Source organism: Lotus japonicus, chromosome 3, assembly GCF_012489685.1.
Source record: "Lotus japonicus ecotype B-129 chromosome 3, LjGifu_v1.2".
Classification (NCBI taxonomy): domain Eukaryota; kingdom Viridiplantae; phylum Streptophyta; class Magnoliopsida; order Fabales; family Fabaceae; genus Lotus; species Lotus japonicus.
The window spans coordinates 88046111-88061225 of record NC_080043.1 but is presented as its reverse complement, the minus strand read 5'-3'; the positions used below and the strand labels follow the sequence as shown (position 1 = coordinate 88061225).

The 15115-nt window shown below is 38.5% G+C and overlaps 1 protein-coding gene across 1 annotated transcript; it reads right to left on the bottom strand.

Moving 5' to 3' along the window:
* Positions 1–9700: 9700 nt before the first annotated feature.
* LOC130744952 (homeobox-leucine zipper protein HDG2-like) lies at positions 9701–14152 on the bottom strand (the record flags this gene model as incomplete). Its single annotated transcript, XM_057597110.1, has 8 exons — positions 9701–10071; positions 10283–10656; positions 10758–10853; positions 11648–11919; positions 12519–12693; positions 12795–12995; positions 13498–13599; positions 13688–14152. Coding segments are annotated over 7 exons (1674 nt in total), but the record flags the coding sequence as incomplete, so codon positions are not given.
* Positions 14153–15115: the final 963 nt, after the last annotated feature.

Genomic DNA, 15115 nt, shown 5'->3' with positions numbered 1-15115 from the left:
AACCCCAACCTTTTCATTTTCCCACTCTTTACTCTCATTCTCCTATAAAAAAACGCACCCCACTCTCTCCATACCCCATTTCTACTCCTCATTTCTCACTTGCACACACTTTAGCTCTTCCATTTGCTTCCAAGTTCTGCATTGTTTCAAGTTCCTTTCACTTGCACCCACTCACTCTCAAGTCAAGGTAAGTTCCAACTTTCACTTTCCTTCATTTTTGTTCATGGGTTTTGCAATGCATGCTTCATTGGGGTTTGGGTGAGTGATTTGTTGTTTATTGCAAGTTGGGTTTGGGTTGTATATACTCATTGTGGGTTGATTTTGTGCTTATTTAGAAAAGGTTTGTGAATTTGTGAGGAATGGGTAGTTAGGATTTTGTGGTTTAGTGTAGTTTAGTTGTTGCTTACAAGGTGTTTGCTAGAATGCCTCAATGGATTCTCTTAGTCGATTTTTGGCAAATGCTTTAGTGGTGATCTTTTCATCTTTGCCAAAGTCACTAAGAGACTTGTTGGGTGCTCTTAGGAAGTTTAATTTTTTATTTTTGTACAAAGTTTCTTCTTTCATTTCTTTTTTTTATTAAACTAGCATCTCTAACGTTTGTGGCTTGTGTATGTGCTAACAATTTTGCAGATGCCTGCAAAGAGATCAAGAACCAACACAAGAGCTGCAGCTTCTTCCTCCACCTCCCGGAGCTTTGATCGCTCCCGCTTCCTATCATCGATTAAGGAGGAGTTTTACCGATCTCAACTAGCACACAAGGAGTGTGTGAAGGAGCGGGGAGTTCTTTATCGGGAGGGAAGGAGAGACCTCTTGGGCATGCAAGAAGCCATGGAGATTAGGAGGTGGAAGAATTGGGTCAACCCCATTCCGTTTTCCTGTGAGGTCATGGTGAGGAAGTTCTACGCGAACACCTATTGTGACAATCAAGAGGACAGGTCCAGGCCACCGGTGAATTCATCTTGGTTCAGGGGAGATGTGATTGATTACAATCCAGCAGTCATTCGCAGGCATCTTGGTCTCCTCACGGAGGACCAAGAGAAGGAGCTTTCCCCCGAGAAAGCCACCTATCATGAGCTCTTAGAGGATAAGTCACCGGAGATCTTGGAAGACATGAAGGCAGTGATTGTTAGGCCTGGGCGGGACTGGGAAGCAGTTGATGATGAGATCATTTTTTTGCGGAGAAAGGATATGACACCGCTGGCTAGAGTTTGGGCTGAATTTTTGCAGGATTCCCTCATTCCTAGCTCTAACAAATCTGAAGTTAGAGAGGTTACAATGGTTGTCATCTACTGCATTGTGAGAGGCCATCCTATGGACGTGGCCACCATCATTGCTAGTCGGATTTATTCCCTCTACAACGGGAGTAAAGACAAGCATCGACCCATCTTTCCTCACTTGATTTGCTCTTTGATTCATGCAGTGAGGGACAGAGCTAGGAGGCCAGTCCATGTTATTGAGAAGAGGTTGCATGTGGCACCTCTGCTCAGTAAGGAGAGGATCACTCAACTTTATAAAGAATGGACGACAAGAATGCCTCAAGAGGAGGAAGAGGATCCTGAAGAGCCAGCGGAAGAAGATGAAGAAGAAGAGGAAGAAGAAGAGGAGGAATAAGAAAATGTTGAGGTGGTAAATGAGGTGGTTACTCCAGCACGTGCTGACCCTTCTCCTGCTTGGATGGAGGCCGCTTTCGGGCAAATATTTTTGAGGCAAGATCGCCTACACAGGGATCTTGACCTCCATTGGAGGGGAGGTAGCACATCAGACCCCAGGTACAATGGGCCCATGGATTTCAATACCTTGGGGCAGGGGATGATAGATTTGAGTTTAATGCATGATGTCGGTGTTCATCCGGATTATGGTGATGGAAGGTGTGACCATGACCCCATGGAGTGACTATGTTGAGGTATTCCTACTCTTAGTTTAGGTCATGCATTTTTAGCATATTTTTCAATTTATAGAATTTGTTTTTCTTTTTATCATGCATTGTTAATTAGCTTTTTGTTTTTGGGTCTTTTACTTCCCTATACTCACATGCTTTTAGCTATAGTTTTGCTTCCCTACTTGTAACGCCCCGATTTCTCGAGGGTCACTTTAGTAACCTTTTTCCAAAAACGTGTGTAAATTTTCATTGAAATAAAACTTTTCAATAACATTGCTTACAAATAAAAAGTAGTAACATGAGAAATAGACTGAATAATTCATTTTATTAATAAAATCTTTGGAAGCGTACAATGATTCTTTCAAATTACAACATAATGATTAAACTAGTGTTCGACCGCCCCCGAGCCAACACCACAAGAAGGTCTCTAGGTTAGGTTCGAACCCTATAAACAAACTCAGCCCACCCCCAAGTATAGACTCAATTATCACACTCAATACCCGACTCATAGGCCGCGTGCCTTCCAAGGCCTCCTCCAACGCTCGCATCATATCGTCTCGCATCCTCTGCTCTTGCCAATCCCATAGCTGAACCATTAGTCGCGCAGTCGATGTCTCGAGCCTTGTCGTCGTCCACATCAAGCAGATATAGGGTCGCATCTCGACTGATCACACACATGCTTGTTGTCTAGGCGTTAAGCGCCCCAAACAACAAACATCAAACAAGCAAACAAGCAAGGGTCAACTTCTAACACACACACATCATAAGTAGGGTATACTACCCTATCAATCACAAGTTCTTCACTAAGCTAACATTCACAAATATGGGAACTATATTAAGTTCTAAGGTTCACAAGTATAGGGAACTATCTCATAAATCTAAGTTTCACAAGTATAGGGAACTATCTCATAGTTTATTGTTAGTCAATGCTCGTGCACATGCATGCAGACGCTTTGGATATCCATAAGTCAATCCCTCATGGAAAGGCAGAACGAACACGACTCCACAATCGAGGTTGGACACCTCCAACGCACCGCTGCCCAACAGCTTGATGATCGGGGTTGGACCTCTCCAACGCACTGCCGTTTCACGTTCGTCCTTTGTTCAGGTCCATCCCCTGAACGTCACCACTGACTAGCCCAGTCCAGGTCACCAGCCGTGGCCAACCAAGCCCAGTCCAGGTCACTTGGCCCACAAACGCATGCCATGCAAGTCAGTCATCATCACTAGGCCCTAAGCCCATCACGTTCAACTCATATGAACAAAATATCGTAACATAGTAACTTGCATGCATATCAATAAAAGTAGCTAACATCCTAGGCATATAGGCATGTTCATAATAACACTAGCTAACATTTATTGCATCATCATCATATAGCATATCTAGCACATATATCATCGATAGTCCTAGCATCATGCTTTCTAACAATCACAATCACAACCAATTTATCTACGCCGAGGCCGAAGTGCCCTTACTAGCATATTCGAAAATCATAAGGTCCTTAACATTTCACAACCATACAATCACAATCAATCATAGCCGAAGTGCCCTTACCTCAAAGGTACGCTTCCCTAGAAGTCTCGGGTTGCTCCTTGAAGCTAGGTCTACACGTGGAAATTTCCTACCAACGAACGGACAGAGTAACGTTACTAATCGGACAATCGAATCAATCATAAGCCCATCCCCTTGTTGATCACGAAATTCCCCCCCAAAACCTTGCAAATCCAAAATCATTTCTTTCATAAGATCAAACATTCTTTTCTAAAATATTTTGCTTGAAGATCATAAGAACACTTGAAGAACTTTCGAAGAAAAACATGATTTTCGCATAGATTCAATCCTCCCAAGATCAAAACCTCCTTTATAAAATCCTTTCTTTGAAGGTCATAAGAACAAAATAAGAACATCAAGAACTTCTTTAAGAAAACCCTCAAATAGATAAACATTTCTAAGCAACTTGATTAAAACCATTCTCTTCTAGATTTGGCAGATCAACTTAAGCTGCAACCACAGAGCATATTGAGAATGACCTTGCTCAAGGCTTAGAAACTAACTAACTAACCTATGAACAAGAAAAATAAAAGAAAGACAAGAGAGGGAGAGAGAGCTCACGCAAATGCAGAGGAGAGGAGAGCTCTTGGTGTGAAGAAATGAGAGGGGGAAATGCTCTATTTATAGTGAGTGGTGAGAGCCAAGCATTAAATGCTTTTCTTTCTCCCCAAGAAGCAGCCCAAACCCACGGAATACTCAGCCCATATTAGGGTTTCTAGAGCTTTCCAAGCTCCCCATATTCAGCCCTCAAATTTAGGTTTATTTCCTAATTAAACACTTAAGAAAATAGCATTTAAATCCCTAATCATTTAAAATAAATAAATCAGAATCACAAGGGTTTTCAACCATATTTGGAGATATCCCTGAAAGTTTAAAAAATTAGAAATCAATCCCCCATCAATTAGAAAGTCAAAGAATCAAATCCCTAATATATCTCCTTCATAAAACCTAGCTAGAAAAGGAAATTTTTGCAAAAGTCTTCTTTTTCCTTCCTCTACAAGTATTGGCCGACCACACACTCTCCATGCTCATATTTTCACCATAAATTTTTAAAATAATAATTTAAATAAAAACCCCAAAATAATTAATGCATTAAATGCACAATTTCTCTCCTAAATGCATCAAAACTTCAATTTTAAAATAAAAAATCCTCATCAATAATTTTTTGCTCCAAAAATTCGTGAACTAGCTCCATGATGCCTCAAAAATAATTTCAGAATTAATTTTTGATATTAAATCATAGGTTAAAATTATTTAAATGCATTTTATTTAAATAAAACCCCATTTTATTTAAATAAAACCTTCAAAAATAAAACCAAGGAATATTCTATCCTAGAATATTTTTAAAATCATGCCTAGCACCTCCCCATAAGGTGCGGCCCACGAAATCGTCGTCGTCGACTCGATTCGCCAACTCATCGCTGCTGTCGGGTCGATTTTGACCTAAAAGTCGTCGTCGCCGAACCCTAGCAATATTATAGTCAAAATTCTCGTATCGTCGCATACATCGATGTCTAGAGGTTTCTAAGACTTAATATTTCCTCTAATAATCAATCACCTTTTAAAATCACACATAGCTCAAGTAATTCACAAAATATCATTAAATAATATTATTAAAATAGTATGTCCTAAAACCGGGTCTTACACTACTTGTGCTGTTTTGAAAATGCTTTTGTGAATGCTTGTTGTTGCTTTTGGGGATGAGTGATTGCATGTTGGGGAAGAGAGGATGAGACTTCGGTCTTCCGAGTGTTTCTTGAGAAAGGAGTCGAGGTGAGTCCATTAGGGGTCTATCTTTGACCCTTCACCATAAAAATTCCCTGGAGGATCCTGACTCACTTGCAATTCTTGGTTCTGCGTTAATTTCACTCATAGCATACTTAGTGATTTCTGTTTTATTCTTGAGACTTGTAGGATTTCTTGAGATTCTGAATTTGTTGGTTGAACATTACCCTTAGTTGTCCCATTTGAGCTTAATTGGAGAATTTGTTGTAGCCAAGTGACTGGGACGGGTATTTGGTTGGAATATTGGGGGGGGGTGTTGGTCCTTGTTTCATTTGATTGGAGCTGGAAAAAGTGTGAAATAGTCTCTTGCCCCGAAAAGGAAAAAATCATTGAAAAAAAGAGAAAAAGAACTCCTAAACAAAAGTTGGAGTTGGAAAAAAAGAAAGAAAGTTTGAAAAAGGGGGATGCAAGAGACTTGTGAAAAAATGTTTGTTGTGAAAAGCTCCGGGGTTATTAGAAAAGGACCACACGCAATGTACTTGAAAGCCTAGTTTTCCCTTAGGGACCAACCACCATCATGTTTTACCTAGCCAATGTTTCAACCCTTTTGAAAGTCTCTTTGAATATTTGCATGTTTGATCTTTGTTGCTATTGAGTGAATGACATTCAGGACCTATGAACTTGCTTGTGTGCTCAGTGCACTAAATTAACATCTCATCCTAGGATTTTTAGTTCTATATGTTTCTCATGAATGGACTCTACACTCTTCTCTTTTCAAAAGATGCATGAAGTAGGTTGTCGGGTCCTTCTCTTGGAACTAGCTGTGATTCCTTTGTCCCCCTGTTTTTGTGAAGTATTCCTTGTTGAGAGCACTTGTTTGGAAGCATTTCTTGCGCTTGAGGGCAAGCGAGTGTTATTTACGCTCGAGGGCGAGCTGCCGTTGAGTATAGTGGTGTGATGACTCTATTTTAGTAGTGTTTTTAGGGTCATTTCTTTCTTTGTTTTGAGTCTTTTTGTTGAGTCTCATGTAGTGTTTCATGCATTATCATGCATTTTTATTTTTTCTTGAGTCTTTGTTTTGTTTTGGTAATTTTGTTGTTTTATAGGGACTTTTCTTGCATTTTAAGTAAGTTTAGGACTTGCATGATTTTCTTTTGTTTTATGAAGGACCTCTTGTGCTAATGAGCTCTTTGAGCTTCTAGATTCTTCCTTGACTTGTTGGTTAGGTTTGGAGAGCAGAAACTGAAGGTAATAGAAGGTCAAGAAGCATGGAATTGAAGGAGAACTTAAAGAGGATTGAAAGAGGAGTTACAGAAGCCAAAAAGTCTTTTTCAAGCGAGCTTGGGCACCTAGGCGCTGGGAATTGGCGCCTAGGCGCTAGTGCAATTTCCTGAAGCCTTTGGAATTGGCGCCCAGGCGCTGGGAATTGGCGCCTAGGCGCCAATTAGCTCCAGAGAGCATGTTTTGGGCATGCAATTGGCGCTCAGGCGCTTTGAATTGGCGCCTGAGCGCCCTGCCTCGTATTTTCTGCCTATAAATAAGGCTTAGGCCAATTTCTTTTGGGGAGTTAGACATTTTTATTCATTTTTTATCAAGTTTGAGTGCTGAGGAGAACTTTGGGGCCAAGGGAGGCTTCCAACTTGTATTTTTCTCAGGTTTTCTTTACATTTTCTATATGAATTCACTAGCCATGAGTGGCTAGTTTCCTTTTTTGCTTTGGGTTAAGAGATTTTATGAAGTTTTAGTTTGTTAAATCCTATCTCTATGCATGAGTTCTTGATTTAATCTTGTATTTCAATTCCTTTATGCATGTTTAGATTTGGTGCACCTTTGCTATAGGCTAGATTATAATCAAATGGAAGTTTGTTATGATTTAGGGACATGAATTGAAATAGATCTTTCTATACTTTCTTCTAGGCATAGAGTGAGGGGAGGGTTTTGTTGGCCTGAATATACATGCTTAATAACCTCTTATGAATGTTTAAGTACACAAGGAATTGGGCTTAACTTTCAATTTGAGAGAATTACTTTTATGAGGAATCAACTAGAGTACATAGGCTATAGCAACAAGAGATAAGTCAAGGTGTCACATGCATAGGATAGGTGAACTAAAGTGGATTAGATGATCAACAACCCTAGGCAATTTTCTATCAATTGTTTTTCACAAACTTTATCAACATTGCTCTTTTGCAAATCTTTTATGACAAACAACCAAAACCAATTTCTGAATTTTACTGCTTTAGAAACTTGCAAACTTTAGACTTAAATCAACAATTCTCACTCACAATCCCTGTGGTTCGATATTTTAAAACCCGGAGGTATTCGTATACTTGCGAATTGACCAACAGAGGTCGTAAAGATTGGTTGGTCTGTTGGTTCTACTTGGATGGCTGAGCTGGTGTTTTTGTGTAGTGCTAGTTGTCTATATAGTTTCTCTTCTTCTTTCTTGTTTTGCCAATTGCTTGAGTTTTGCCTCTAAGCTTTTGGCTCTTTGTAAATGGTAGAAGTACCATTTGTACTTCTATTATATACAATTCTTTACTTACCAAAAAAAACTAGGAGCTATAAAACTTCACTATAAGGGTTCGAAAAGAAAAAAAAAACTCTGTTAGGATCAATAAATGAAATTTTACTAATGTATTCAATTGGTTTTGGCTACAGTGGTTAAAAATACTTATTTAAACTCGATTATAAGTCAAAATGTCAATTCTTAGAAGTCTTACTCTTGTGAGACACTTGACATTTACTACGCCAAAGTCGAAATTGCGAGAATAATTTTATACACATAAAAATAATAGGGACATAGGAATACTTTATGAAAGCTCAACCTTTTGAATTTTGAAGTTATAAACTATTAGACGAGCTCAACATAAGGGTAATGTGAGTGGTTGGATTTTCAATTTTCGAATCTCATACTCTTTTTTTTTTTGGTCAAAGGTGTTTGGAATAAATACTCAAAAGGTTACCAGGCGGCACTTACATCATGTGAGAATAAATCTCAAGGAGCGTTACGCAATGCAAATACATAAGAAAATGAGGAACAAGCATGCTCACTCAATTAAACAAGCTGAAACATCCCTGCTAAACCATGATGCAAAACCCTAAAGGTCATACAAAGGCCCCTATAAACCCAAAAAATTAACAGAAATAAACCAAGCGACTTCTAAGCGATTTTAATCATCTGTTACAAATGGTGCTTCCAAAAATACAACTCAACCGACTCTGCCGGGGTTGCAAACCGTGGGGCTTTCAAGGAAGCTTAGCTTCAGCCACACCAAATGGGGTCAAACTTGCAGATCTGAGAACCTGAGGAGTAAAGGAAGACCTTTGAAGATTCCACAACAACCAACAGCTAACAAAGCTGAGAATGGAAAAGAAAGGAGACGATGAGGTGGTAGAGGAAGCAGCGGTCTTTACAACGGTAGCGACGGCGAGGCACAGCGGTGGAGATGAGGCGGAGACAGGGCGGAGATGGCGGAGATGATTGCAGGACCAGTGGTGGGCTAGATCTGATAGCTAAGAAGGAGGAGGGGACGCGGTGGTAGGAGCTCGTGACAAGGGCGGAATGGGTTATAGTGGAGGGAGAAATGGTCACGGTGGTGGCAGGTGCTGGTGGCCTCGCCGCCGGAGGAGGGGTACGGTCGACGGTGTTAGTGGCTGCAGATGGCGTGTTGGAAGCAGAGGAAGGAAAACAGAGAGATGAAAGGAAGAACAAAACCCACTTATTTGGGTAGAAAATCCACCTAAAGTGGAAGAAAATCCACCTTAAAGTGGAAGAAGACTCACCTATTGTGGGAGGAAACATCTACAAAGCAGAAGAAAGAACTCCATAGAGGAGAAAGAACCCCCCAATGGGGGAGGAGACCCCCAAAGGGGGGTGGCGGCTGCTCCCAGTTCTTGTGCCCTAGCAGAGAGCTTTTTACTCCTCCCACCTTTAACCGTATGGTTAACTTAAGGCGTTGTGCACCACCTAACCCACCCTAGAGCCCAAACCAAACCAGTTTTTTTTCTTCTTATGTTTGGGTCGACCCAACCCGTGTCCAACGCAAATAATTGATGCTAGAGCTAAAAATCTTCTCTATAATTGACTACAGAATCCGCTTTGACCAATCCCACATTTAAGGGTTAGAAAAGAAAACTAATGAGGATCAATAAATTTTACTAATGTCCATTGTTGGCAAACCCTATATATGTTAACATTTAGAACAAGCGATGGTCCCATATTTGATGCACATACATACCAGTTTGATGTGGTAACCAACAAACCTGCCCATAATTTAATAATTTAATATTACTTAAAAGTGATCTAACACTGATCATCCCTTTGTTAAATTAGTCTACAGAACAACCCAAAGTTAACGCACTACAACCTTCATTCAATAATTAGGTCATGATAACAAACACAAAACATCAAATCAAAAGACTTAGCGGATTTTTTTTTTTGGATAAGCCAAAGAATTGCATTAAAGACTTAGCGGAATGGAACATAAGTCATTTGAAAACCCCCAAAAGTATAAAGCGGTGAGAAATTGATTAACCAATGTCTTAGGTGCATGCAAACCTAGCTCCCACCAATTACTAGTCTTGGATCCTCTTCTCAAACACACAAATAACAATGAAGGATAAAGAGTTTTCATCAAAATTAAACGAACTAAACCCTAGTTACCAAAAAGCTGACCCTAATTAACTTAATTTATTTAGTCCTAGATAGAATAGTTTAACAAGGGTAGTAGGTCTAGATTGAAATGAGCTCTTAACATTTACTATTATAATCTAGGGAATTCAATTCCCGAGCCTTAATCCTTTAAACTCTTTTGAAGAATCATGCAAGGTGCGCTCTTGACTTCTCACCATCTTTGTATTAGAAGCCGAAGTTCCTCACAATCTTGTTCCACCCCTTAATCCTTGAAGTAAACTGCAACAGAGTTTACAAAGTAAAAAGATCATTACAATAAAGAAGTAGAAAATAATATTAGTGAAAGAGTATGAAGCAATAACAGAGAATTTGAACTCGTGACCTCAATCACATAACAATAATTTCTTATTGTTGCCCTAAAGTTCATCTTCAAAAAATTAAAAAAGAAAGAAATATTGTGTGTTATAGCTGGATAGGTTCATGAACTTACCACACGATCCATTAGTCTTTGAACTCAAGACCTTCACCAGATAAAGAAGCCTTGATTCGTTCAACAGTGCATGCAATGAAGTTATTAACAGTAGCAACAGATCCAAGAGAAAGCTTAGCCGTTGGAATTGAATCAACCAATATTTGAAATGCCACAGTCAAGAGAGAACCACCAGGACCAGTATCACCAATGCCACTTCCATCTGGAAGAATAGCAAACCCTGAAGGAAGAAGTGCTACATAATCTGGGTCTCCTCCATTAAGAACCACATTCATGGCAAGAATGTCAACAGGCGCGTAAATAACGAAAGAGCCCGTTGAATCAGTGCAACTCTCTTGGAGTATCAACATGTTGCTCTGGCTTGAATTTGCACTCTACAAGGTTAATTATAACTTAATTCAGACACAATTCACTTAATTTGAGTAAAAAATGGAATCTTCAAATATTAAATTAAATGTAAGGAAACAAAGTATACATTTACTCTAAGTAGAGAGACACAATTCCCAGTATCTCGTCCATTTGCAATGTGTGCCATTTCTTGGACAACTCCACCGTTGGAAAGGATATCCCACTGTTATTCAAAGAGTTAAAAAAACTTAAAAAGGACATGACAAATATAAAATCCAAAGGTGAGGTACTAAATCACAAGAACATGCTTGCTTTATTCTGTTTATGATTTTAATTTCCAAGTTATATATAGATCTTTCAATCCTATATAATATCTAGTTAAAACATTTTTCTTTCTTTTTTTTAAATGAATTATAAAACTATTCACCCAAAAAAAATAAGAAAGGATTGAAACAAACCCTAAGTTTCTTTGCTTATGTAATCATATTGGGGACACATTTTAATCATATTACATCACTTCACATCAATCGAGTGACTATGAACATGCGTACAAAAAGTAAATAGAGACCATCAATAATTAGGTAATGATAACTATGTAAATATAAAATGATGAGGCGTCTGTGTCAGCAGCTATCTACCATTCGCATGGCGTATTAACCTAACAATCAGACTATTTTTGGCAAATTGAAAAAGATATGTAATCCAAACCATTTCACACATAGAAGACAATTGGGTGAAAAACTAGACAAGTAAGAAGTTCAAAAACAGAGAATGGGAAAGGGAACGGAAGGAGGATGAGAAATTTAGTGCAAATAATACAATAAATGTGAATACACGATAAACAAACACAAAAACTACAAGCAGTTGTTTCTATATATTCTGATTTTATTTCATTATGATATTTTTACTGTGTATCGAAACAAACATGCGCTCAAACAAATCGATCCAATAACACCATGTAGAAGCATTACCACAATAATGCAGCCTAAAACGTTAACTTGGTTGGATCATACGTACCTCGTTTCTTTTGTTCTCATCACGGAGGAAGTCAAAAACTCGTTTAGGTGGAACAGGAAGCCAAAAAGAGGTAGCAGCACTGAGAACAATACCAGGAGGTCTTCCCGGGTCATCAACACTCTTCCGGGTCGTGACCCTGACATCATCAGCACCGGTCCCAGAGATTGTGGTCCATGAATGAGCAGTGGAAGCGCTCACTCCAGCACAAAAGCTTATCACCATTCTCTCAGCAAGTTTCATCATACTCTTCCTCCCTCCTTGGCTTGTTATCACTACATAATATTAATTCACATTTATAAGTTAACTCATTTTGTCATTTGAAAATACCTTTTACATTTACAGAGTAAAGATTGGGTTGGTCGGATTTATACATTTACAGGGTAAAGATCGGGTTAGGTCGGATTTAAGATAAAATGAACTTTGATCCGATTGAAAACATTCAGTTTGAATTGGTCGAAGTTCTACATGTTAAGATGAATAACTCGAACCAAATCAACCTAGTCAATTAGAGTTAGATTCAATGGGGTTATCAGTTTGATATTTTTATTTTTGAAGCTATTAAGTGTGTGTTTAAATATAAATTATTTTCAAAAATATGTAAAAAATTTAAAATATAAACAAAACTATCTATTTGAATGTGTAATTTATATTCTTCTTGATCTAGTAGTTGAACTAATTAAGGTCAATCAAGTATATTTGTTTTTCACCGGAACCAAATATGATCAGATTCAACCCGATCTTTTAACTTTGGGCTGAATGGGTTTGATTAGGTCGGTGGACTGAGTTGACCCACTTGAACATCTAATGTCCTCACCAAAATACTTCAACTATAGAATCAAAAATTATATTAAAAACATCTTTTCATTGATACCTCCAACATCTACTGTGGGAATGTTTGTTGCCATGGCACTAGCAAGCCTTTCACATTGTCGATCTAAGGTTGCAACCCAACGTTTTGCACCAAATGCCTGTCCAGACCCAACAAGCTGCTTGTAAAGATTGTGAACACCTCTATCATCCACTTCTACATGCTCAACCCATGTCACCTAGGCATGCACAGATTAAAGGTTAACAATAAATAGAGCAAACATTGAAAACACAAAAGTTATAAAGTAAAAATAAATCGAACACTCTAACTTATTTCTACCTTTGAGTAGCCATTTGGCATTTCTTGAATTAAGCAGCCAGAAGGCCTTCTTCTAGATCTGGTTGAAGGACTAGGGCGCAAATTATCCAAGGACACATCCACAACTGCCCAAGTCCCATCTCCATGTTGCTTACAATACCTCACAAAATAACTCTCAAGAGTTGGCACAAGAGGTGAAGGTACATGCAACTCAGCTGTCATCTGCAAAATAATCAAACCATTAAGTTTGTATTTCTTTGTTATGATTAATCTCATTAACAATTAGAGGAGCAAACATAAAAAGGATTGAGCTTCTATAAATCAGAGTTTTATATAAATTCTCGTATGCAATCGTAATTGCGGCTGCAACATTAAGGATTTTGGAGTTCCCACAACAACATCACAACCGTAATTACAGACAAACCATTCCACATTTGTCAGCAATTTCTCAACATAACAACAACCGCAATTAAAAACCCTTGTAAATACATATGCACTAAAACTAATGTAAATATAAAAAGATTAATCTTCTACAAAATTAGGGTTTTAAATTGCATTCCGCAATCGTAATTATAGAAGCAACATAAAAGATTTTGGAGTCCCCACAATAATATTCGCGCCGAAATTTCAATTACATCAACCGGCATTTGCCCGCAATTTTCTAAAACATAACCGCAACCGCAATTTAAAGTACACATAAAAAAATATATAGATGATCATTTACCACTTGTAAAGCGCCATTGTAGTTCCCGGCCACCCCAGTTGACAACACTTCAACAGTCATTGCTCTTGAGACTATAGCAGAGAAAACCGTAGACCATTGGTTCTAAAAAATTAAAAAACAATCAAAAGTAAAAAACCATAAACAAAAGCCCTAAGAATCATGAAGAAAATATAATATAGATCTAACATACCACATCCATGAGAATTTCAACGAGGCTGACATGGTTCATGATAACAACAGCAGTTTCACGAGAAGCTTCACATTTGAGACCAGAAGGTTTCGGTCCAATCCCTCTTGGAAATGATCTGATGTATTCATTCTCGTTCAGCACAGCATCAGATCCATCGAGTGTAGATAACCAGAGAGGATCACCCATTTGCGCCATCCCTATGAGCTCCTCCATGGCCACAACAGCTAGCTCTATTATGAATGGCTTATCAGCTTCCGTGGGCCCGGTGATTGACCGCAGAATATCTCCACCTCCATACATGTCCACACCGATTCCTGGCTGGCTTCCGAAACCGCCACCAACGCCGAGTTCCAGCGGACGAGGAGGGAGAGGAGACGAGAGATGGGAATAGTTCATCACTGGCTTGCCCACGTACTTTGCAGCAATCCTTTCAATCTGAAAAAAAAAACAAAAAACTGAGAAATGACGATTTTATGCAAGGTAATTTAGCCCATGATTCACATTTTAAGGTGTGATAAGTAATTTGCAAATGCAACCTAAAATGTTAGCAATTTGATTTTGATCATACGACTCAAAATGAATAGGCAATTTCCTTTCACAAGCTGAAAATTCAACTCCATAAATGTAGTTTAATACACACTTAAAGTATACCATATGTATTTACCTAAAAAAAAAGTATACCATATGTGATTCTGTAATGTTTTTTTCTACAAAATCACATCTCATTGTTTGAGTATTTTATGATGGAAAGGAACAAGGTTACCACCCTATTATTTCAATAACGGACCGAGCAGAATAAATTATAACTTTATTATTCATATATTACCCTTACTATAAAATATTAATCTACACACTTTTTCTAGATAAACACACTATCAACGGCAAGGTTAACTACGAAGTTAATAGCAAGTTATGCTTATTTGATTTGGTTACTCTGTCCATGAGTAACATAGTATTTTCATAATTTAATTAAATGGTCAGCTTTTTTTCATTTCTTTTCATTCAATTTTGGGGGAGCAAATTTGAAGGAAGAGAAATACTAGCAACACTCTCTTTTGGACACTCTTTCAAATACTCTCACTATGACCGGTTAAAATACATGTGGGTCCCATCACTTTGGAAATGGAGCCCACTAATTTAGTGGGATCGCATGGGCTTTAACCAAGCATAGAGAAAGTGTTTGAGAGAGTGTCAATAGAAACCGTTATTAGCATTTCTCTATGAAGGAAAGCAATGAAGCATGATGGAACTTTGACCATTACTTACCACTCTCTTCCATCATATTTAAAATAAAACAAACAATGAAACCTTCTCGGTTCAATAACATTCCTTTCGCCCCCAGCAAAGTTTGGAGTCGTGCTTCTGGACTCTATTTGCAGCCTGCCCGAGCGACTCCGGTTCCGGGGCAAAAGTCAGCGTTGTTAGCAT